This window comes from Protopterus annectens, chromosome 2.part1 (genome assembly GCF_019279795.1).
Source record: "Protopterus annectens isolate FY-2018-M chromosome 2.part1, PAN1.0, whole genome shotgun sequence".
NCBI classification, from domain to species: Eukaryota; Metazoa; Chordata; order Ceratodontiformes; family Protopteridae; genus Protopterus; species Protopterus annectens.
The window spans coordinates 1,226,823,296-1,226,849,170 of NC_056729.1; the positions used below are offsets into that span (position 1 = coordinate 1,226,823,296).

Genomic DNA, 25,875 nt, shown 5'->3' on the forward strand with positions numbered 1-25,875 from the left:
GGGAGGACATGCAGACTCCACACAGAAGGCACCCCAGCAAGAATCAAACCAGAGAACCTGTAGCTGTCAGGCAACAATGATACCACTGCACCACTGCATTACTGACTGTGTATGGAAAAAAAATACAGAAACCACAGATTTTATTTTTATTTATTTAACATTTGTTAACCAGGAAAGTCTAACTTGGAACAAAAGCCAATTTTCAGCAGAGGCCCAGGGAGAAACACTCCAGACACATGTCTTTGTAAGATAGGAGGACACCAGAGCACCCAGAGGAAACCCACACAAACACAGGGAGGACATGCAGATTCCACACAGAAGGCACCCCAGCCAAGAATCAAACCAGAGAACCTGTAGCTGTCAGACAACAATGCTACCACTGCACCACTAACTGTGTAAGGAAAAAAACATACAGAAATCACAGATTTTATGAGGAACAGAACAGAACAAATATGAGGAAAAAATCTGCAAATGATTTACAAATGATGGTGGGTAGGGAATTCAGGCTCTTGCCACCTGCACCCAAGGTACAGGGTTCAAGCCCACCACCATGTATCCTGAGTTCTCTCTAGCCACCAGTATATAGCAACTGGGGCATTACACACACACACACACACACACACACACACACACACACACACACACACACACACACTTTTACTTCAGTTGAGTGTTTATCCTCAGTCCCATTCAAGGTCTTCTGCAGTATCAGTTCCCTGAGTCCATGTCCCATTCAGTGTTTCACAAGTCCCGCCCAAGCTAACAGATGGTTTCCCGGTGAGAGTGTAGGCTCAACTGTCCTCTCGGCTGGTTTCCCCATGAGAGTAGGCTCAGCCTGCAGCCGATGCAGTCTGGAGTTCTTATGTTCTATTTGGTTGTCACTGCATAGACTGCAGGGCAGAGATGCCTTCCCCCCAACCAGACTGCCAACACAGCAGTCTGTAGTTCTGTGAGTTCCAGGAACTCCAAGCACATATGCGTGGAGTTCCGGGACTTGCAATTTTTTTTTTGTTTTTGTTTTTTTTTCTTCTTTCTACAGTTCCAGGATTGTTTTTGTTTTTTCTTCTTTTTACAGCTGGGGGGGAGGGGGGGCTGCAGTCCTATAGCATGAGCCCCCCCCCCCCCCTGGTCGGTGGATTGGATACTCTAAATTCGCTCTAGGCATGAGTGTGTGCACGTGTGTGCCTTCCGTTGAAGGTTGGGTGCTGGGCTGGCAACTCGACACCGTAAAACTCCACTGCCAATCATGAGTGGACAGGTGATCCGCTGTGGTGACCCCAACCAGGAAAAGCTGAAAGAAGAAGAAGAAGAACTTAACATAGTAAACCCATGGTGTACTAAAAATGGGCTCAAACTAAATGCTGAAAAATGTGCTATCATTACTTTTGGTAGGCAACCCCTCCTCTTATCATACAGTCCAGACAGCACACCTCTACATGATGAAAATGTACAGTAAACTCTCAGTTAACTGGCACCGATGGGGATTGGTAGATGCCAGATAATTGTAGTTTCTGGTTGCTTGAGAGTTACTATTAAAAATAGGCCTGACTAATACTGTACCCTAAACTATTTGTTTGGTTTGACTTGATCTCAGGTTGGGAAAAGAGGGAATTTATTCCTATCTTCCTTTTTAAAACTCTAAAACTCTAAAAACATAAGGTATGCTTCTGCGGGAGGAAAACAGAAAGTGCAACACATGAAAATGGTACTGTATTTCTTCAGTTTTTTTTCTGGTAGCTTGAGAGTTCTGGTTGCTTGAGTTCTGGTTAACTGAGAGTTTACTGTAATTAATTACCTAGGCACTTGATAGCTCCATCTCTTTTGATCATCATGTAACAGCAGTTGTCAGGAAATCCTTTTATTTAGTCCAGCTAATTGCCAAAGGAATATCATCAAGGTCTAAAGAAGTAATCACTCACTTATAGAAAGCATTAATCAGGCAAGTTATCAATCACAGCACACCCTTTGGAACTCGATAAATTCCTAACCAAAAAGATCAGAGGTCTAAAGTCCATGAGCTACCAGTGCAGACTGGATGCTTTAACCTTTTATTCAGTGCATTATAGACTGTCCCACTTACCATGCCATTAAAAACCTTATTATTCTGGATCTGTTATTTCTCTGCAAGTCCAAAATTTCCACCAATACTTGACCTAAACCTTCACCAACAGATAAATCAAACATGACAAAAAGATAGGTTTATAATCCAGAACCTCTCAAGCCTCTGAAATAAACTTCCTCTGCATGTTCTGCAACTCATGTCCATTAAACATAAACTAGATGACTGGATGGGTATCCACAAATTTACTCCAGGATTGACTGGTATGGCCTTTCTGGAAAAATGAAGTGCTACCTGAGGGAGGGTGCTAGCAAGGTGACAATGGTCATGAGAGTCCCTGGTCTTACAATGGTCTTGGAACATCTGTGAATCAATGAGATTTTTTTTGGAAGATTTATTTGGGTAATGAAACTCGGACTTTGTGTTCCACTGTTTAAAGCAAATAAACATTCATTAATTTATATATTATATGTACAAAGTTAACAGCTGAGGTTTGTTAAAGGTAATGTAATTTAGAATCAAGTCATCAGACTCTCTGTGCTTATCTTTGATTATGAGAAATTCTAGAATGGGATTTCTATTTTGGAGAAACTTTATATTAAGCAATATGATGATGGCTTGTAGACAGATATGAATTTTGAAGAAGTAATAGCAAGAAGGTATGTTTTCATAAACTTTTCCTGTTGGCAGGGAATGTATAGTTGATACTCATACATGCAAGTCATTATGTAGTTATTTTACTTTTAAATATATTGCTGATTGCTATGCCATTAGAAAGGTCAGAAACAGATGAAAAATATTAATTGGTTATCTTGATGTTTTAATAGTATAGGATATAAATCTGCTGCATGTAAAAAAGGTTCTAACTTCAAGGTCTTATTAGAAAATGATTGCGTTGAAAGTGTTGGTTGCCAGTTTAAAGTGGCAAAAACAGTTAGAAAATTTAAGTAATTCTCCAGTCTCACAGAGAGTGGAGCTCTCTGAAATATTAACAAGAAAAAAGGGCTGAACTGCACTCCCACAATAAATACTAAACAAGAAAACAGAAGAACCAATGAAAAAAAGTGATACTTAAAGCCAGTGTGCCCACAGCTATCTAGGACATGTGCTTAGCAGGCAATAATGAGGCAAGTTTTTACTCACCAAAAGGACCAGAACGATATTCTGGAAATGTTCACGTAAATCCACAGCATGTGTACAAAACAGGATAAAATTGCTTTGTTCAAGCTGGAGAAGAAAGAAAACATTGTGAGTCTCAATAGAAATCCTGTGATAATGACAAAGCAGAAGAAAAGATGTATCATGACTACAGGTTATTAGACTGTAAACAAAAGGCTAATTAAATTCTTTTGTAATGCAGATGGATTTCTAGTAGTAATCTTTGCAATAAATAAATAAACAAACAGTTTCAGGGCCTAGTGGACAAACACTTCTGCAGATTACTGTTTTGGTAGCATGCTTCCTGTTGCACATATTTTATCTCTTTCTATCTCAAGAAGGACACTGAAACAAATTCCTTCTCTTTTTATTTTTCCTGATCACTAATTGCTGAATAAAGTTCTTAATATCTAGTAAAAGCATTTGGTAGGATAAGTAGTCAAACAATGCAATATACCAGAAAAAAGTGTCTACTAAATGTCTCCGAAGCTAAACCCACCTTCCTGACCACACTAACCCATTACCCCACTTGACCACTGTGGTGGGTATTATAATTACCATTATTTTAATGCATTTTTGTAGGGAGGTTGTGCCACCTCCACTTTTGATGTGGTGGGCTGTGCTCTACCCCCTCGTCCCTAAATATATTACCATCAAGACTGCAATAACTCTGAGAAAAGTGAAAGTACTTAATTCCTTTTCTTGAAATTCTAAGATTTTGGAGGCATTTTACTTAGAGACTGGGGGTGAGTGTGGCAGATCCTCCCATTAGGGGATGCAGTGGGGCACAGCCCCCTGCAAAAAAGCATTATAACTGAGATTTACATGAGTTAACTATATTTTGATGGGAGACAGCAAGATCATCAGTGGTATTCTGGGCAATATACATTTAACATTGGTAGCCAAAAGTATACACAGTAAGCTGTGTACAATACATCAGCAGAACCATTTATGTTGTACCTGCTTATTGCATTCAGTTTATTTGTTGACTGACTTGTTCATTTATTTGTTTCTTCATTTAAGTTTATCTTTTTTTACATAGCTGGATTATCTCACTGGTTCTGAATATATTTCCTTTCCAATAACATTTTAGACTGTCTGCTAATAATGTAACAGAATATTGATGTTACAGTAACACTGACTAGAAAAATTGGCATTTTTGCAGAGGATGCAAGACATCTCTGCCATAACCCACAGTCATTCAACTCTAAATATACTGACTCTGATGCAGAAACATAACTGGGGCAGACTAGGAGTGGCAGTTGCCCTGGACGCAAAATGTTGGGAGGATGCGATTATTCATCCATCATTCTGTTTTCTTTTTTTACCCTGATATTACAATACCATTGACTTGAAAAATTTGTATTTTTATGCGGAGGATGCAGGACATCCCCATACTCTATAATCCTGCAACTTTAAAAAAATGGATGTGGGCATGATCGGCCATCCATTATCCTGTTTTTTTTTTTCTTTTTTGCAAGAACTAGCTGGGGGAGAGGGTAGATGTAACTGTAATAATCCCACTGCTAGAATGTAGCAATCGGGTTGCTTTTTTTTTTTTTGGTTTTGCTCTTCAGTTCAAGAGCTTCCTGTTTTGGGACACTGGCTTCTGGTATCGCACAAGGTGCTGATTGACCCAGCTACACTTCTGCTCTGATATCGATCAGCAATATCGGTAAGTGAATACTCAATTAAATCTAAGATTCTGCAACTTCAAAATTATCTTTCAGGTAAACTTCAGTATTATGGTACACTGAAGTTTTTACTGCAAAGTTATATTATACAGTTAATGTTCTTTCAGAGTAACAACATGTATCCTTAACTGTCTAAGTTGGCAATAGTTCATCGAAGTGCTAAAAATCAAATGGACCTTGCTAATGATAATAAGCTGAGTTTTTTTTTTACTGAAAGATACATTAACATTGTGCATTCACATTCCATTCCATGTTCTTCTGCAAATATTTAAGAATATTATGACCATCCATTTTTCCCTTAAAATCCCCTTTTTTCATTACCTGCTCTGCTAGTCTAATATACATAAGCTTCTGCATTAATCAATTAATGCCTAAATATCCTTGATGTCTGCATTTTACATCTTCATAAATTATATAACTTACATTCTCCACTTGTCTTTTTATTCAGTTTATTGATTTGTCATGCTTTTAATTTCATTGTCCTCATCCATACAGGCACGTTTCCATAATGGGTCTATATCACTTTATCGAATACTCTCATTGTCAAATCACTTTGCTGAAACCTAAATTTATTGAACAGCCATTTAATCAAAGTTTTTCATAGGAAAAAACAATGCCTGGCCAACCTACTGCCTGTGACAAAATTCAAAAAATTTAAAACCCACCCAAGTGGGGGGCTCTGCCCCCCAAACCCCCCTAACTAAATATTCTGACTCAGAGATCACACTACAGTGGGAAAAAGGGCAAATTCCCGATGATGTCAAAGAGGGTTCGATTAATAGTGGTTAGACAATGTAAGTATTCGATAAAGTGATATAGACCCTCCATAATAAACCTCAAAATCACACATACCTTTATAAATAAAAATGTATATATATATATATATATATATATATATATATATATATATATATATATATATATACATTTAATATTTTCCATCTAAATGCTATGCACATACCTCCCAATCTCTTAGAGCAATACATCTGGATGAAGCCGTAAATAAAAGTGGGACAAAGGCCCAAAAATAGGGACAATTTTAAATATTGTTCTTACAAACTTATTAAGTTGATAGAATAACAGATTTTGCATTGGCATGAATTTTCTGAAGGGTATGAAGTCTGAAACTAAAATGTTTGTCATTCATAGGTTCATAGGTTCATAGGTTCATACTAGGCTATCTGCCCTGGGGCAATTATAAGCCTAGCCCGATTCTGTATGGCTTATGCCACCCCTTGATTTGAGTATACTGTGCCCTTTTTAAGGTTTAGTTTACTGTGCCTCTGTCTAATAGAGACACGGGAGTAATCCCTGGGACAAACCTACGATCCCCCATCCACCTATCGAGATTCTTCTTGAAGAGATTCAGTGAGGTGCTCTGCCTCACATGAACTGGAATTCTATTCCAGAGCGAAGGAGCCTCTGGGTTATGAACCTGTCCCTCCAGCAAGTTCTATTTATTTCTGTGCTGAGGTTCAAGTCCCTCGAGCATGTGGCTCTAAGGGATTTAGATTTACTGAGGTGGAGCATGTCCATTAATTCTGGATTTGACATAGCTTTGTATGTCAGGCATAGATCGCCTCGAAGTAGGCTGTATGCAACTGAGTAGAGCTGGAGTTTTTTTAACCGAGCAGCATATGGCATCTGTTTGAGACCCTTGATCCTCTTGGTGAGATACTTTTGGGGTCTTTCTAATTGCTGCAGGTGTCGGGTAAGGTACATCCCAAAAGGGGCATTGTATTCTATGACGGGCCTGATGAGGGATGAATAAAGGGGCACAATTACCTCTCTTGATCTAGATGAGAATTCATTTCTAACTTTAGTCTTTAATGAGTTACCATTAGTTTGCCAGAAAACCACACTTGTATAAAAAAATTATCCAAAAATATGAGGCCAAATTCTGGACATTCTGTGAAAATCTGTACAGTTGAGAGGTATACACCTTCCACACTGTCTCCTATAATCAGGGCCAGATCATGATCAGATGGGGCACTAGATGGGGTAATGGACCAGGGCCACCCCCCACAGCCATACCAATATTCCATTACATGGCTGTCTCTCCCTATTTACCATAAAACACTGTTCAAATTTGTCAGTGTTCATACTATTTCCTTTATTTTTACAATGACCACAAAGACTTGGATTTAATTTAAAAATGTTTTACACCAAAAGAAAAGAAAAGAAAGAAAGAAAACCAACAACAGCCATTTGCTAAACAAAGTAAAGCACTCTGATATTGAAAACAGACTTAGCATGAGCCATAGTGAACTTTTCTTCACTTGAACCTTACATTTATTGAATATACAGCTGAAAAGTTATTAAATTACAAGAGACATGCTGGGATTCCTAATCAAGTAGTAGTTATGTAAAGGGCTTAGGAATTCAACAGATAAATGTGTAATACATTTGCCAACAGCTTTGGATAGCTCATTGGATATGTGTCCCTATTCAAGGACAGCCCAGGATCACTGTCTGGTGAAGTGACTTGGTCAGTCACACAGCAGACATATGAAGGCTGAGTGAATTAAACCTTGCACCATAGGAGGCAGCTCATTAACAGCTCATAGCCTTATTTGTCTATACTAAGTACCAGACAAACTGTTGCAGACCAACACAATGCATTTTACACCTCTGAGCTCATGCAAAAAAAAAACATATTAAAAATGTATTAATAGTTAAAATATTAACATTAAACTTGTAGACTCCATGCTGTCCTGTTTATTCATAGCCAAATAATAAACATGCAAGCACGCTGTATGACAACAGTCAACAAAACAAGGAAACCAAGGATCATGCCCCCCAAAATATGGCTCATATGATGATGCTATTGTTTCTAACAATTAGTTCCTTTACAACAGTCAGTTCATTCCTTCACACCATAACTACTCTGGGATACAGGAGGAACCAAGTATTTATGTATATACACATACACACACACACACACACACACACACACACACACACACACACACACACACACACACACACACACACACACCACCATGAATTATAAGCCCTTTTATGACTGTACACTCAGATACTGGCTTCAGATCAAGTAAATGAATAAATTCATAAATTCTTATCCAGAAATGTATCTCAGCTTGCTGTTATTAGAATTATACCATACAAACCATTCCAACTTCATTGGCTTGCTCAAGAACCAGAGAACAAAGATCCAAATTCAGGAACAGATTTTAAATCTTTCTGATATAGAGAAAGTTAATAGAATAACAAGAGTTGTATTAGCACAATATTCCAAAGGCTGCAAAGTCTAATACTCACATGCTTGTTATTGTTTAGTGACTGCAATCATTAACAATTTGCAAGGAAGTCACACATGTTACAAGCAACAGAATAAAATACTTTTCCACCTCTTTGTTCAATAATTTTGGACAAAGCAAAATATAATGGGGAGAACAACAGGGATGCTTTTTATTTTAAACTACATTTTCTTTTATGTGGGTCTATATTACATGATCGACACCCTAAATTATCGAACACCTAAAGGTAGATCATGAAATATCGAAACCTTAACATCAAAAATGGCCGTTTCCACATAGGGAAACAATGCCATTGGCCAAATAAAAAAAAGTCTTAAACAGAAATGAAGTGGGGGGCTTTGCCCTCCACAACCCCTGATGTTGGGGGATGCTCAACCCCTTCCAACTAACTATACCAACTACGAGATCACTCTACAGTGGAGAAAGAACATAATCAGTATGTAAGTAACAGCCAAATGACTTGTTTCCCTGTGTGGAAACGGCCTTTCGCAATTTTCAGACTTTGATATTTAGTGAGTGACCTTTAGGTGTTCGATAATCTAAGGTTTCGATCACTTAATAAGGAATCCTTTTATGTATCTGTTAACAAGGAAAACCCACTGGCCCACTGGACACAGTGCTCCTTTTCAGTGGCAACCCAGAAGCACTTTTTGAGTGACTTGCTCAAAATTACACGGTAGGCAAATGGAGGTGAAAAGATTCAAACCCTGTACTTCTGACTACAGGAAGCAGTTTGTGAACTTCTCAGATCCTTAGGTGGCAGATAACTAATAATTCACTTAAAAAGTTAACAGAACAACAGGTGTTGCATGGGCATGCACTTTCTGAACAAGAACTACGAAACTCCAATGACAGGCATTACTGAATCTTTAGTGATTTATCAGTGAATGAAAGTCTGGCAGTTGGTGCTAAGGATTAAAACTCTAAGCTCCTTCTGAGCTGCTTCCTGTATTCAAGGGCTCAGGGTACCAGAGTTCAGCAAATGATCCAAGCAAGTGGTAGTACCATCAGCTTTTTATTTAAAAAGACAGCCTTTTAACAGATTCCACTACTCTGTTTTGAGCAGCGAGTCTCAATCAAGTCAGAGCAAAATGGAGTAAGAGTCTTTTCAAGTATCTGAATTGGAAGAGATGTGGGTGGGACAGTTTTTTTTTCTTTTTTTAATGCTTATGAAGCTCCCCTAGGCAGCTTTTTTTTTTTTTTTCGTTTTTTAATGCTTATGGGGATACCCTAGGCAGCTGCCTAAGTCACCTTGTGCTGGATCCATCTCTGCCTATAATAAGATATATTCCAAAAAGTCCATCCTTCATTTTCCTCTGTATTAACCTTCTCATGCCTTTTACCTAACAGTAGAGACTTCTTTAGAATAAAACTTGCATATGAACTAGTTAAGAGTTAAAAATAAACCATACAATCACGTGACAGTAATCAGCAAATCAATCCAGCAAATGAGGATAAACAATATTCTATTTAAATAACATAAGAATAAAACATATGTGAAACTAATAGTCACCTAGACTTTAAGTGCTGCCGCTCTGTGCTTCAAAATACTTCTTATGCTAACAGACTTACTCAGTCCAAGAGCTGCAGTGGCATTCAATTTCAACTGTCACAACACTTCTTTCTTCTCTAACAAACTCTGTGCATCACCACGTTTTGGGTTTAGTTGCACAAAGTCAACCAAAATAAAAAAAAAAAACAGTTTTCAAAGCTGGAACACAGTTGTTAATGTCGACAAATAGCACTTGTACTGATTTTTAATTCTAAGCTCAGACAGCTTGCAAGACATCTTATTTATGTAAAATTCCTCACAGCTACCACAAGAAGAAGCATAATATAACATAAAATATCCAGCTTTTTTTGGGATTGATCGTATGCAGCTTAATCAAACAGATGCCGGTGTAGGGAGAGATCATAGTAAAGAAAAAGTTGGAGTGGCAGTTGAAATTAAATGCCACCACAATTCCTTGTTTGAATGATTCAGGTAGAGGAAGGAGGATTTTGAAGTTGAGAGCTGCAGTACTTTAATTTTATGTGTTTACTATTTAATTTCACTCATACTGCCTTTTTGCTGTTATGAATGTATTATCTGAAGCTCTTTTTACAATGGGGCTAGAGTCTAATCTGTTTTATAGGAATTATTAGTATTTTTTTAGCTTTTGTTCACTGGGTTAGTTCTACCAGGCCAATGGCTGCTTTTCAGGGGGAAATCTGACCTGGGCATCTGGGAATATCCCCTACTCTTTTTGATAGATGCCACAAGACATGTTACATTCACCTGAGCTACTTTCACTCAGGCAGATGAGACCTCAATTTAACATCTTATCTGAAGGGTGGCACACTAAGGATGGCAGAACCCCCTAATACTGTACTGCAGTGTCAGCAGTCCAATTACCTGGAGTGGGAAAAGAACCCACACCCTTGTGATATTCCAGCACCAATGGCGAGTGTGCTATTTTTAAGCCACTGACAGTGCTATCTCTTTAAACAATTTTACTCAGTTCAAAAATGCTGGATAATGCATTTGGGAAACAGTAACCTTCAAAAACAGTATAACTTTAGAGGGGTTGCAATAACAACAAAATAAGTGAAATATAATCATGATCAAAAGTAGGTAGGTAAGAAGTGCAATACAGCAACTAAAAAGGCAGACACAGTATTAATATGCATAGAAAGGGATATCGTCAGCAGAAACAGGAGTTATTCTCCCATTATGTATTCTGATGAAAATAACCTATCTGGGTTATTGTCAGCAGTTCTGGAGACTTCCTTTTTTATCCTGGAAGCAGTGGTACAGATGAGGGCAACAAAGTGGTGCTTAGTCTTCACTAGATGCCCCATAAAAAACAAAGAAGTAAAAAGTTAAAAATACACAACCTTGAAGAAAGGAGGAAGGATGTGAGTAGAGGCTGTCTGATAGAAGCTTTTAAGTACCTCAGGGGGTTCCATAGAATTCAAATGGATACATTATTTCAAAAAAATGGATATATGGAAGCAAATGGCTACAGTTTGAAGGTGTAATACCCCTTTTAGTCCATGATGATATGACTAAGTATTTTTACATAGAAAATGTGGTGGATGACTAAAACAATCTTTCTGAAGAGATGGTAGCATTTAAAAGTAAAGGCAGAATTCAGAAATATGTGGGGCAGGCATAAATCTCTTATGGTTCTAGAAGAAAACAGAAATAAACTGTTAAGTAGGATGTGCAGTCTTTCCTGAAAGCAGGAATATTGGCAGACTGCATGGTCAAGTGGTCCTAAAGGTATAATATGTTCCACTCTGCTGTTACTATCACGTTTAGGAAGACAACAACATTTACAGTAGCACATTCCCAATTAAGTTCAGTATAAAGAGATTTCCATTTCTAACACATGCTCCCATATGTCCTTGATGTGAACTGTTATTAGTATTTAGTTCTTTACTACTGAGAAACTATTGCTTTTAGGAATTTGTGAAACAACATTTTCTGTTTTTTGTGTGTGTTTCTTTAATGACTTCAGAAAGCATGGTCATCTGTCTAAAGCTTAAATGTATTAACTTAGTCTCTTACTTTCCACTTTTACATCTTTCAAATACTTGTGCAAATTTGCTGTGGCTTATTTCATTGCACTGCTGTTTTGTATAGTAATTTCCTTCATTCTGGCCTGCTTCAATACATATAATGCAAAGCATCTTAGTATGGATTTATTACCCATGTTAATTTGAAATCCACTCCAATTTTAATTTCAGTTTATCTGTGCATTATCTGAAAGCCCTTAGGAAAACACGGTATTTTCCTGATAATTTGAACAGTGTTCTTTTATACCAGTTGCATATTTTTAGGTGAAGAAGATTGAAGAATGGCATGGAGATTATTCTCAATGCCACATAGTGCACCTTTAGTAGTGCTAAAGAAGCGTGCAGAAAACTCACTATTGGTGAAATACCTGAAGAACATTATTGTGTTCGGTGCTGACTAAAATGCCTGGCAGTGAGCACATAGGATTAAGGCTATGAGCTATTAACAAGCTGTTTCCTGTGGTCCAGGGTTTGATTCCCTCAGCTTTCATTTGTCTACTGTGTGATCTTAAGCAAGTCATTTAGCATGACAATGCTTTGGGGCAATCAGGAAATTTGACTAGGCTCCTTAATGATATCCTCACTGCATGCCTAGGAAATATTTATCAATGGAAGAATATGGGTATGTGCCATGTATGGGCTTTTTGTGAGACTGAACACAAAGATGTCTTCACACACTTTAGTTGCATAAATCTGTTTTCAGTTATGTGCATTATCATTTAAAGTTTATTTAACAAAATATACAAAGCATACTGAGAATTGGCTGGGCTGCATGTACCACAATAGTTAATTCTTCTGCCACATAACTGCAGGATTTGAAGGCTCAAATCAGTTTTGTCTCCTGTGTGAGTAAAGTTTGTATGTTCTTTCCATGCCTGCATACATTTACTAGTGCTGCTTAGGTTTCCTCCCACCACTGAAAGACGTGCTGGGTAATTTCGTTATTTATTCTAAACCTCTATACTGTCCCTGTGTTTATCTTGTATAGCTTTTTTCTCCCCTTCTCATCTGTAAAAGGGTCACTGACTTGACGGAATCTGTACAGTTAAGAAAATTAACTAAATTAATTAATAAACAGAAACTTGTAAATGAGAAAATCCTGTCTGATTACTCTGTCTTCATTGCTCAGATAGCTATCTGGAGCCAGACATACTTCTTTCTCCTTCTGGGACCTTGCTAACACCTTTTGTCTTATTACCTCATTACAGACGTATTGTGCATTCAGTGACACGTAACTCTCTGAACCAGCCTGCGTGAAGTATACTTGTGTGATTTAAGTTTCACTGAAGCTGCTGTTTTCTGAAAACTGGTAAACCGTGGAATGTTAGGAAGATGGGGAGAGTCACCTCAGAAAACTGGGTTGTAATACCCTTTTCATTGTAGCTTCAGATTTGGGGTTTGTAAGAAGCAAGATGTGAAGGCCTGAAACATTCACCTGAAATGCTTCACATCCTCATGGCTTCTTTTGTGCTCTCCTTCCACTTCATCTAGGTGAGAATGCTGCTATAACTACATTATTAAGAAGCTGTTTGACCAAGAAGATAGCTCCTTGTGAAGCAGAATGCAGAACTAATTAGACAACAGTGGTGTCAGACACATTCTTAAACATCAGGGGAGTTCTTAGTTTGGCTCAGCTGATTTAATTTTTGGTGGATCAGTACTTTTTAATGCCTTCTTGAATTAAAGTAAGGGGTACAATTCTTCACAGGTAACACCAAGTGTGACAGTGTTAGAAATGCAGATGATATAGCTGCTAGAGTGTAAGAATTTTAATGACAATACAAATAAATTACAGAAGTATTTTACAATATGGCATTGTGGCTTTGATATAAAGAAGAGGTAAAGCAATCTCCACAAGGGTTTTTATGAAATATGAGTTTGTGTGTTGACATCCTTCAGTGGACTGTCATCTTTTTCAGGTCTGATTATGTGGCCTGAAACATTATAGGCTCTTATGTCTCAATGACCATGAATGGAATAAATCAGATATTGGAAAATGAATGAATTAATAAATGAATGAATCACTAAGCGAATTAATGAATTAAGTTGCAGCCAAGCTGAGTACAATGTGACTGGCATCCATGTACCTGCATGTAAAAAGAAGAAATATATGAAACTATGAAACGAATGGCAAGAAGCATTTAAAGAAATATAGAAAGCTGTATCAGAAGCAAATAAAATGCTAGACTGAAATGCTACGTCATCAGCAGCCAGCGAGCTAGTGCATGTGTGATGTGATATGATTCTGCCTTGCTTAGGTATCTGCTGTCATCCTAATATAAACAGTATGGCTGCTTGCTTACCATTTCCTACATGACTATGTAGTTGCTTGCATGCTGCAGGTGCCAAGAAAGTAAAACTAGAACTCAGTTTGACTCACAAAAAGACAGCGCAAGAAACAAACAGTTCTTCCCCCTTTTCTCTTCAACCATCAGTGAAATTATGAACTGTGATCCCAGATATTTATTTATTTATAAACTGTGTAGGTGGACTGGTCAACAGACCCTTTTCAATCATGAAATGGGCACATATGACAGATTGACAGAAAATAAAGCACAGAATCAATGCTATAGTAGATTGTCTAACGTACAGAGCCATGTCCAACCCAGAATTGTTGAACATGCTCCATCTTAGCAAAACCAAATCTACTCGAGCTACACGCTCTAGGGATATAAACCTCAACACAACAATGAATAGAACATGCTGGAGGGATAGATTCCCTTCGCAGAGACTTCTCTTACTATGGAACAGGGTCCCGATCTACATAAGACAGAGCCCCTCACTATCACTCTTCAAGAGGAACCTTGATGAGTGGATGGGTAACAGAAAGTTCACACCGGGGATCACACCAACAGCACTACTAGATAGGGGCCAAGGGTACTAGCTGCTAGTACAAGGGTCTAGGGAACTACTAAAGGGGTGGTGAATACCGCACAATGTAGCTGGGCTAATATATGCCTTCGGGCAGATAGCCCAGTGCCAACCTATGAACCTATGAACCTATGAGACCATACTTGACATACAAAGAATTCACAGAAAACTTAGATATTATACATAATGAAATTGAGAGAGGCATATTAGTAAATATTTATTTAAATATTTCTATATAATATATATATATATATATATATATATATATATATATATATATATATATATATATATGTGTCTACTTCTTTTGACCAACTCCCATTTGCCCGACACTCATTTGCCTGAGACCAAATGACTGAAATGTCAGTTGCCTGAAACTTCATTTGCCTGACACTTCATTTGACTGACAAGTATTATTAGCAAGAAAATGGAATATGCCCCCTTCCCCACTGTAGTGCGACCCTGGAGTTAGAATATATAGTTAGGGGGGGTGTGGGGGGTGGAGCCCCCCACTTACTTTTCCTTTTACTAAGCAATATTACATCAAAAGTTAACAATATCATATGAAATGAAGTGGGGGGCTTCACCCCCCACACCCCCCCTTGTGGGGGGCTGTGCCCCCCACACCCCCCCTAACTATATATTATAACTCCAGGGTCGCACTACAGTGGGGAAGGGGGCATATTCCATTTTCTTGCTAATAATACTTGTCCGTCAAATGAAGTGTCAGGCAATTGAAGTTTCAGGCAATTGTGAATTCAGTCATTTGGTCTCAGGCAAATGAGTATCGGGCAAATGGGAGTTGGTCAAAAGAAGTAGACCCATATATATATATATATATATATATATATATATATATATATATATATATATATATATATATAAACTATAACTATATAATAAATTAGATACAGTTTATAGTCATTTGGAAGAAAAGTCAGTCACATAGAACAAAAGGGTAATGAAATAAAGTCATATGGAACAAAGGGTCATTTGTTGTTCAATAAAGTCATAATGCATAATTATAAAAAGGGGAAGAATACGGCATGAACAGATTACAAAAAAAAAAGCAGTTGACAGCATCCCGCATTCATGGATAAAAGTGCACTTACAGATGTATAAGATGCACCATACACTGATCAATTTCTTACATTACAGTGACCATGAAACAATGGCAACTGACTTTGTGGCTAAGCCATGATAAAGGACAAATTAATATCCCAGTGGTAAACATTCAGAGGGGGATATTCCACGGTGGCTCTTTATCACCACTGCTCTTTTGTCTTGCCCTTAACCCATTAAGCTGTCTACTTAACAGACTAGGTTGTGGTTACAGTTTGTCTCCCATAAAGCAACCACATATAAAGACTTCTCATCTTCTCTTTGTGGATGATTTAAAACTACATAATTCATCAGATGAGGAACTGAAAGCACAACTGCAGGTGGTTAAAACTTTCTCAGATGATATAAGAATGTCATTTGGTCTTGATAAATGTACAAAAGTAACTTTTAAAGCAGGAAATCTGCAACATCCAGAAAATATCAGTCTTGGGCAGGAATGTGATATAAATTGTTATAGCCATATAAATAATCGCCAAACCTTCGCCATTTTTCCATCTATCTTCTCATTAAGTACTCCCTTACCAAAAGTACACTTACCTAACTTGCAACTCACCCCTACCAAACACAAAACCAAATACTACACCCCCACTGCTAATATGCTCAAACTCATCTACCTCCACAAAAACATTCTCTTAGCTGGAGACATCCATCCCAACCCTGGTCCAACACACTCCACTGCTAGCCATCCTAACCCCAAAGTCAATAATCTCCCAAACAAACATCTTTCCTTCTATTCAATAAACACTAGGAGTATTCTGAACGAAGTAAGTGAACTACATGCTTGGATCTCCCACCATACTCCTGATATCCTTGTTCTGACTGAAACCTGGTTGAAATCCCAACACCAAGACGTAGAGATCTTGCCCTCTGACTATAACATACACAGTCTAGATCAACCAAAAAGGAAAGGTGGAGGCGTTGCTATCCTACACTCTAACCATCTTACCATTTCTAACTTTACGTTTACGTCCCAAGCCTTCTCCCCAGATGAAATTTTATCTGTAAACCTAAATATTAATAGCCATTCCACTATCACCATTGTAGCAATTTACGTTCCATCAGGTCATAATATCTCCCTACTGGAAGATATGCTTGCTCATATCTCCCAACACATCCCAAATGAAACTATCATTCTTGGGGATGTCAACATTAACTGGCTATCTCTCCCCTCTCAAAACTCCTCACAACACCTTAATCTCTACCGCTTTACTCAACTTATCTCTGATCCCACTTATTTCAGTAACTCCCATACAGCCTCATCTCTCCTTGACTGGATTCTTGTCTCACACCCTTCCAAATACCATAACCCTGAAATTCTACCAAATTCCCTGAGTGATCACTGTCCAGTAAAAATACTAAAATACACATCCCATCAAGCTAAACCTCAAAGATTTATCTAGCACCGACAACTAACAAACTTTAATCCTGAAACTCTCAAATCTTTACTATCAAAAGTGAACTGGAATCCCTTAAAACCACTCCCTTTGGATGAAGCTGTCCACTTTTTTAACTTCACTTTCCTTAGTATTTTAAATTCTGTGGCACCTGTTAGAACAGTCCGCATAAAGTCTAACATAGCCCCAATAGCTGACCATAAACACACTGTATCACAACGTATCACAAGCTAGAGACAGTAGCAAACGTATTTCCTGTCTCTTCATTGACCTCTCTAAAGCCTTTGATACAGGCTCTCATAAACTTCTTCTCCTTAAACTAGCAAACTTACACTTCTCTCCATCCACCATATCTTGGTTTAACAGCTATCTCTCTGATAGACTCCAATCAGTCAAACGGCTCTCAGCTTTCTCCCCTCTTCTTCCTGTTAAAACGGGTGTTTCACAAGGCTCCATCCTTGGGCCACTTCTTTTTAACATCTTTACCAACCTTCTCTACTCTTCCTGTCCTGGATCCTCACTGATACAATACGCAGATGATTCTATACCTATCACAATAAAATAAATAAATAAATAAATAACGGAACTTGAGCAGGAGGGAGAGTATAAATATTTGGGAACTGATGAAGGGTCAACAATAAAACATGAACAAATGCAAATAAAACTCAGTAAGGAATATTTTAGAAGACTAAAATTAATACTGGAAACATCCCTGACATCTAGGAACAAAGTCCATCCAATAAACCAATTTGCTCTTCATGTTCTAACTTACAATTTTTGGGGTGACTGACTGGCTACAAAATGAACTGGATCAGTTGGACATAAAAACAAAACAAAACAAAAAAGTGATTCATGCTTATCAAATGATATATAAAAATCAGTGCATACCAAGCATATATATTCCTTGTTCTGAAGGAGGTATGGGCCTCCTCAAAATTGATTAAATTCACAGCTCTGCAATCACGACTGCATACATATCTGCTAACTTCACCAGATCAAAACATAGTGACATTTTTAAAATGTGAGGGGGAATAAGTCTAAGATGACCTCCTTGCTTAGATTAGCAAAAGTGTATTGGTTTCTTATGGGAATGGAAATCAAACCAGAAGTAGTCAAAAATCAGGCAGCAACTGAATGTGCCAAAAAACAATAGAAAGAATATAAGGAGAAGGCTCAGATGAGAAGACAAGAAATGTGGAAAAGGCATAAATATAGTTGCAAGTGCAGAGAACTGCTGGAACAGCCTCATGTCAATTAGGATCTGAAGCACAAATGGTTAAGGATAGGTGAATTTGAACCAAAAGATGAAAGGTTAATATTGGCGGCCCAGGATAGTGGACTACATATATACTAGCTTACAAAGTCCATTGAACATGTAGGAGAAATGGACAAATGCAGGTTTTTGTAAAACAACTGGAAATAGTTACACATCTTGTTACTGGGTGTGAGACACTAATTGTAGAGGGCCTGTATACTGAAAGGCATAATTATGTGGCAAGACTGTTACATTGGGAATTGTGTAAACACTGCAGTACTGAAGCAGCTAAACCACAAAGCATTATAGAGAATGATGAAGTTTATCTCACTTGGGATCACCCATTAACAACATTTCAAAAAACAAATGTGAGAAAACTAGATGTAGTAATCCATGAAAACAAGATGAAAGTAGCGTTGATCATTGAAATTGCTATACCCAGTGATTACAGTGCCTTACATTCAGAGAGACACAAAGTCATACGATACCAGGATTTGCAGGTAAAAACGAAGGCACTGTGCAAGAAGGATACCCAGACAGTTCCAATAGTACTAGGAGCAATAGGTCTCATAAAAAAAGAATTTACAGTTGCATTTAGATATGTTACCGACACATGTAACTCCATATGAATTACAGAAGGAGTCGGTTATGGACATATTACTGGTGCTGAGAAGAGCACTTTTGGCTAACATTGAAGCTTGAAACAATACAAATTCATACTTTCACTTAGGAATGGGGTCCATTTCCGTCATGGTACTAGAATCTGGCATATGTTGATTTTGCTTAAATTGATCTCTATACTGTCGGCACACGTAGGTCAGCAATACAGATAGTCAACTGATGTATGAGATTGTCAGTCCCGGAGTAAGGGAATATGTCCTTTCCCCAAAGTCTGTGCGATCACAGAGCTAGTATATTAGCAGGGATTCACTTTCAAAGCTCGAAATACTGAAATACTTGCCACGGGATAATTTCCGTGGTTCATGATTTTCACTTTCGATATTACCATCTCAACATACTGAAATTCGATATTTTCAGTATTTCGAGCTTTGAAAGTGAAACCATTAACAGGGGTTGTGAGGGTGCAGGAGGGATTGCCCCCCCACACTGCAAAAAGATGGTCTAAAAAATGCATGTTCTGAGGAGTATCTTAGGAGGATTTGCAGAAGAATGTCAACGTTTTGCTATTCAGAGTTACTGTGTCAACATTAACTACTCCAGTGTGTCACTGAATCAATTCATGCCACAGATGTATATAAGAAGGTACCAAATGTTACATCATAATTATACAAGGTATAGAAAGCATGGTTAGGCTATTATTTACAAACATAAAACAAAAGTCATAATTTGTTAATGTGTGTTTGTGTTTCTGTTTGTGTGCCTGTGTGTGTGTGTGCCTGTGTCTGTGTGTGTGTGTGTGTGTGTGTGTGTGTGTGTGTATATATATTGATTCACTATACAATCTCGAAGTACTAAAATGTCAAATTTCAGTATTTCGAGACTGAATAGTCGAAAATCCACATATATGAAAACCCACAATCATGAATACCACAACAGCGACCATTCACACACACAAACCAAGACATAATCACACACACATACACCTACCTAACTAAACAAACATAACAACACACAGAAACACACCTAACCTACCTATAAGCAGGGGGGCAAGCCCCCCTAAACCCCCCACACCCCCTACTTATATATTTTAACTCAGAGGTCGCACTAAACACACAAACACATAGAAAGCACCACCGCACATACTCACACACACTAAAATCCCTACCCAATATCCTCAAACAAACAACACTTAACTGAAACCCCAGATAAATCCACAAACTGCACCACACGTAATGAACGCAACACCACGATAGCGGCGGATTCAACATTTCCGGATTTGACACTTCCATATTCGGCATAGTGTAGTTTTGAGTAACTGCACTTTCCACTATTCGGCCTCGACGTACTGAAATTCGAGATTTCAGTACATCGAGATTGTCTAGTGTATCTATCTATCTATATATATATATATATATATATATATATATATATATATATATATATATGGGTCTACTTCAGAAACATGAACGGTCACTTACCCAACTTTCAAAATACCGAGATGAAAAGACCAATGACTTCACAACACCCATATTCTGAAACACCAACTCTCCACTCCAGGTAAGTAACCACTTGGCTGTCCTTACAAAAAAGTAAAATTGAAGGAAAGCATTCCCACCCATGTGGGGAAATGCACCCCCCTTACACCCCCTAACTAAATATACCAACTCCAAGATCGCACTTCCATGGGGGTAAGGGGCAAAGTTCAACAGGATGGCCAAGCGGTTACTTACCTGGAATGGAAAGTCAGTGTTCCAGAATGTCGGCGTGTGGTTGTCGGACTTTTGTCTCGGCATTTTGGAAATCAGGTAGGTGAGCATTCAGGTTTCTGAAAGGGACCTATACATATATATATATATATATATATATATATATATATATATATATATATATATATTACAGGTTCACAGGTAGATACTAGGCTAGCTGTACTTTTGGATCATTTTAAGCCTAGCCAGTTTCCCAAAGGTGAGAATCAAATCCTGTACTTTGTGTTTCCAGAGGTAAACACCTTAAAGATTATTCCAACCCTCCCTGTATATATATATATATATATATATATATATATATATATATATATGTATACAGAAAAAGAGAGAGATACAGCTATCTACATATATATGTATATGGAACTTGGGCAGTTGGTCAAAATGCTCAGTGGTCGACATCTGTTTAATTGACCACATTTAGTTGACATATGCAGATGTTAGATGTGCAAGATGAACAGTCCCCGGGTAGGGGAATCTTCCCTTCCTCTGGGATTGTGCAGTCTTTGAGTTAATATATATAATTAGCAGGCAGTGGGGTACAAGACGGCTTGCCCCTACAAAAAAATTATGTTGTTTTCATTCTTGTTGTTGAGAACAGTTGCATGCACCAATGTTCTTTCTCAGTGCATGGTTGGCAGCATGTCAATGTTTGGGTTTTTAAACTTTTGTGGTCAGTGTTTGACTGTCAACCTTTGGGTTTGTCGATGTAAGGATTCCCATACATATATTGTAAGAAATCAGAGTTCTTTTGCAATGGAATGTTTAATAGTAGTTTATTGTATTGAGCAGCATAAAGTAATAGAATATGATAGCATCAGATGTAAATGTCATAGCAGCTGCAGCATATTCAGATGGTACATAGCAGCACAAATGTAATTCAACAATGTCTGAACAAGTCTTGAACCAGACTCTAACTGAGCACTCTATCCTGAACATAGATATTATATTACTTCTGTTCAGTAACTTTCCTCTAGTAGCTGCATCCACCCCTTCAACCTTGATTCCCAGGCCTTGTCTATCAGGTGCCTAATAGTGACGTACTGTTTTTCTTTATCTAGCATTCCATTGCAAGTACATATAACGTTCCCTTGAGAGAGGAACATTCTTTAGTTTTCCCTCAAGAGCTGTTATTTTTGGACGTCTTATGCTTAGCAAGAAAACTTATCTTTTCCCTTCTACTGAACTCACTTTTTCTGAAACTGTATGCATAAAATGAAGACACAGGCCTGATGCACATATTTAGGCCTATGCAAGGTCTGTACTAATATATTTCTATTCTGCCTTATGTCTAATGACTGAATTTAAGTAAAGCCATGCTCCAAACATTTTGGAGCATTTTTCCCCAGGCCTCTGCTGAAAATAGACTCTGTCCTAGTTAGACTTTCCCGGTCAACAAATGTAATATATAATAAAATAAAATAAATATACATGTATCCCATTCAGAAGCTCAACTTTTCAAAAAATTAAATTTCATATGGTCAAGACCACATGACTGACTTTTCAGAAAGTTAAACTTCAGAAAACAACAAAAATCTATGTTTTTGCAGGGGGGGCACCCCCCCTCCTGCACCCCCCATACTCCCTACATATTATATATATGAACTCCAAGATTGCACTACAGTGGGGAAAAGGGTAAATTTCCCTGCTCTCCACTGTACCTTGATCTCCATTCAAAAGCTTCAACTTTCCGAAAAGTCCATCATATGGTCTCTGTCATATAAGGTTTGACTTTCTGAAGACTGGAACTTCTGAATGGGACCCATATATAGATAAATATTTACATATATACATAGATTTACACACATATATACATATATATATATATATATATATATATATATATATATATATATATGTTTATAAGATATTAAAAATATATGTATGTATCTTTAAATACTGGTATTTGATATGACAGTATATTTTTAAGAGAACATCAATTAGATTTCCATGGGTACCATTGATTAATTAATGATATTTTTTGTATGGCTGCTGCTTAAGTGTATGAATTGTTTTTAAGGTGTTTCAGGGAAGTTAATGGTATGATTAAATTATTTTGATGTAGCCTTGCTTGGATAAGGTGAACGTGCTAAGTCTATTTTAAATTAAAGTCTGAATTAAATTATATACATCATTTTTGGCTGTTAAGTTTCCAGTTCTTATGCCATTTTCATTTTTGTTGGTTTGTTCCATTTTAAACTGAGTCAATTTCCCTTTCAAATGGGAGAATCAAACCCTGTATGTTGTATCTATGAGGTAAACACCTTAACCATTATACCACCCCCCCCATCTTAAAATAACTTCTGAAAGCTACTTGAGTGAGGCACGACCTAGACTCTTGGTCTTCTGACCACACACATACACACTCACACACACACTCTCACACACACACACACACACACACACACACACACACACACACACACACACACACACACACACACACACACACACACATGTTGACTGCAGTGAGATTAGAACCCCTACCTATTTAATTACACAATCTAGAGAACACAGTACTTAACGCTCATGCCACTGCAGAAGTCTGCTGTTAATTTAGAGAGGTAGATTGCCTGCACTCTTATAACATTGTGTTTCATGTATGTAGGCTGTTCAGTTTTAGAATATAAATAATTGTCATTGTTAATAGGCTTTCTTTATATAGAAAAGCAGATACCATTAGTGATTTTTGTCTGTGTTCACATCAAGATATTCTATAATTATGGGACCCTATTTACCTTCAAAATGGATAAAATAATAAATCTATTTATTGACTGAATGAAACCTGTCAGTTAAACCTCATTTCTTGTCACTTGAAAAAAGTCATCACTAAATTGGCTAAAAGCTTTCACATGCTTAAAGGAATGATGCTGCTAAATAAACGTGCACTCCAACTCATCCAGAATCAAACTGACACATGAAGGGGCCATGCCTGCCACTAACACAACAACAGTTAGTTGATGGAAGCACTTACTATCAAAGGAAAGGTAATCTTTATAAAAAATAAAAATCCAAAAGATCACAAACCAGTTATTCTGACCTAACACATTGGTGATGTTACATAAGTAAGAATCTACTGAATGAATGTTAGTTTTATGTGAGATTGATTTACTTGTACGTAATGAGCAAACATCTAATCAAACAAAAAACTGACATCTAAAACATTAACATTCTTAACTTTTGTTGAAACTCACTATGAGTCCTTAGCATAAGATGCTGCTTGAACATTTGAATTTAATTTGCCTTCTTGAAACATTACAAGCAGTTTCATTTTAGAATTTCTTGCAACCACACTTGACTTAAATTTGGGGCTCATTGGCAGATTTTTAGATGTTTGGAATACCAGAAAAAGCCTCAGTATAGCAATGGTGGAGTACAAGAAACGTGTATCTATACACATAACCCCTTGATGCAACAAATCCATTTAACTCAGGTCAATATAACAAATGGCTAAATGAATAACCAAGGACCTTCTTGGTAACATGAAATATCCTTTAAATGTACTGTGATAGCTTCTGTTTGGAAAATGGGATGTATGACCTTAAATGTACTGTTGGTCTGTAATATTTTCACAGCAATCAAGTTAGGAAATTAATTTTATTAGTGTGATAATTGATTGTGGTGTAGTTTATATAAAAAGGCTGTATCGTGAAACAAGAAGACATGAGGTTCTTTCCTCAAGTTGCAGATCAGTTGTAGGGTAGAGCAGAGGTTCTGCCTGAAAATTCACAATTTCTAAAATTGGATTGTCCATTTAGGACCTATTGTTATTGTGGATCTGGCTTGAGGGAAGGTCAGGCAAAGAACCTTGTGAAGCTGAAAGGAAGGCCTAGCTAAAGCCTACAGCCATGATTTTTGTTGTGCAGTTTGTGCCATTATGGGCTGTGTGGGACTGAGCCTATGTGGTGCAGTTACCTCTAAGGACTGTGGACCTTCCATTTAAGGTACTGCAAATACTTCTGAGAAAAGCCAAATGGATACAGTTTTCCTTCATTGAAAAAATAAACCTGTTTTTTAATATATCTGCGTCAAATGTGCTTTTGTGTATGCAGAGGTAGTTTGGCCAGGGACTTACCAATATACCATTCTTTAGTAATTCTCTATTGCCAAATGATAAGTTTGTTTGAGCTATTTTTCCTGTGGATTTTTTTAAGTCAGAGGTGTGTTTGCTGCTGTTACTTGGTGTGTGCTTACTGAACTGACAGCAGTTTGGTGTTCATGTTGAGATTTTTTATGCTTACAGTTATGCAGGAATTATTAAACACTGGTAGACACTACAATATTGATTAATCAGAAGCTGGTGCTGCTGCAACAGCAAGTAGTGGCCTAGCTAATTGAATTGATACTCTCAAAACTATACCTGCGGTTAATAAGTTAAGCAAGGGAGATTACACTGAGTCATGTTTGTTTATGTCTGAAAGGTATGTCACCTGAAAGAACTGAAACAAGTCAGAATGGGCAAAATATGATTTCCTCCAGCTGACAATGGAAGTTTTAAAAATCAATATGGAACTGGAAGGGATTGATTCCACCGACTATGAAAACAGTGAGAACAAATGGTCGACAAGAGCTAGAATAAGCTTCTAAAGAACAAGCTGTAAAATTTCTCAACTGGACAGAATGCTGACAAACCAGTAAGAGCTCAGATGTCTATATTACAACACATTGTAATATGTTAGAGTCTAATAGCAGCAGTAAAATGAAAATTTTAGTAATGTTAGCATTGAACAAACTTAAAAATAATCACCTAGTGATATGACAAAGTGGGTGTTGCAATGACACAATGAAACTGACTTGTCTCTTACTAAAAGTCAAATTGCAGTTAGAAATGTGAAATCTCCTGTTAAACAAAAAGTAGCAAGTTATGAGAATGTGGAGGGACAGATCACATAGCCAGATTCAGTTACACTAAAACTAAAGGGAATGCTAGTAGTAGAAATGTGGAACCAGATTAAACCGTTCCTATGAAATGTGATAAGACTGAAGATATGATTAATAAGTCAATGTTATGCCATTGTATTACAACAATGCTAGTAAAGTGTGCCATATTTTTGGAAGAGAGAGAAAAAGAAATTCAAGTTGTACTGGATTCTAAA

General features: G+C 37.4%; 1 protein-coding gene across 1 annotated transcript in view; it reads right to left on the minus strand.

Moving 5' to 3' along the window:
• MFSD2B (major facilitator superfamily domain containing 2B) overlaps positions 1-25,875 on the minus strand; it is a 799,283-nt gene that overhangs the window by 330,349 nt on the left and 443,059 nt on the right. The window contains exon 9 of the mRNA XM_044062754.1: positions 3,203-3,286. Coding sequence (XP_043918689.1) covers positions 3,203-3,286 — 84 coding nt within the window. The remainder of the gene's footprint in view (positions 1-3,202; positions 3,287-25,875) is intronic.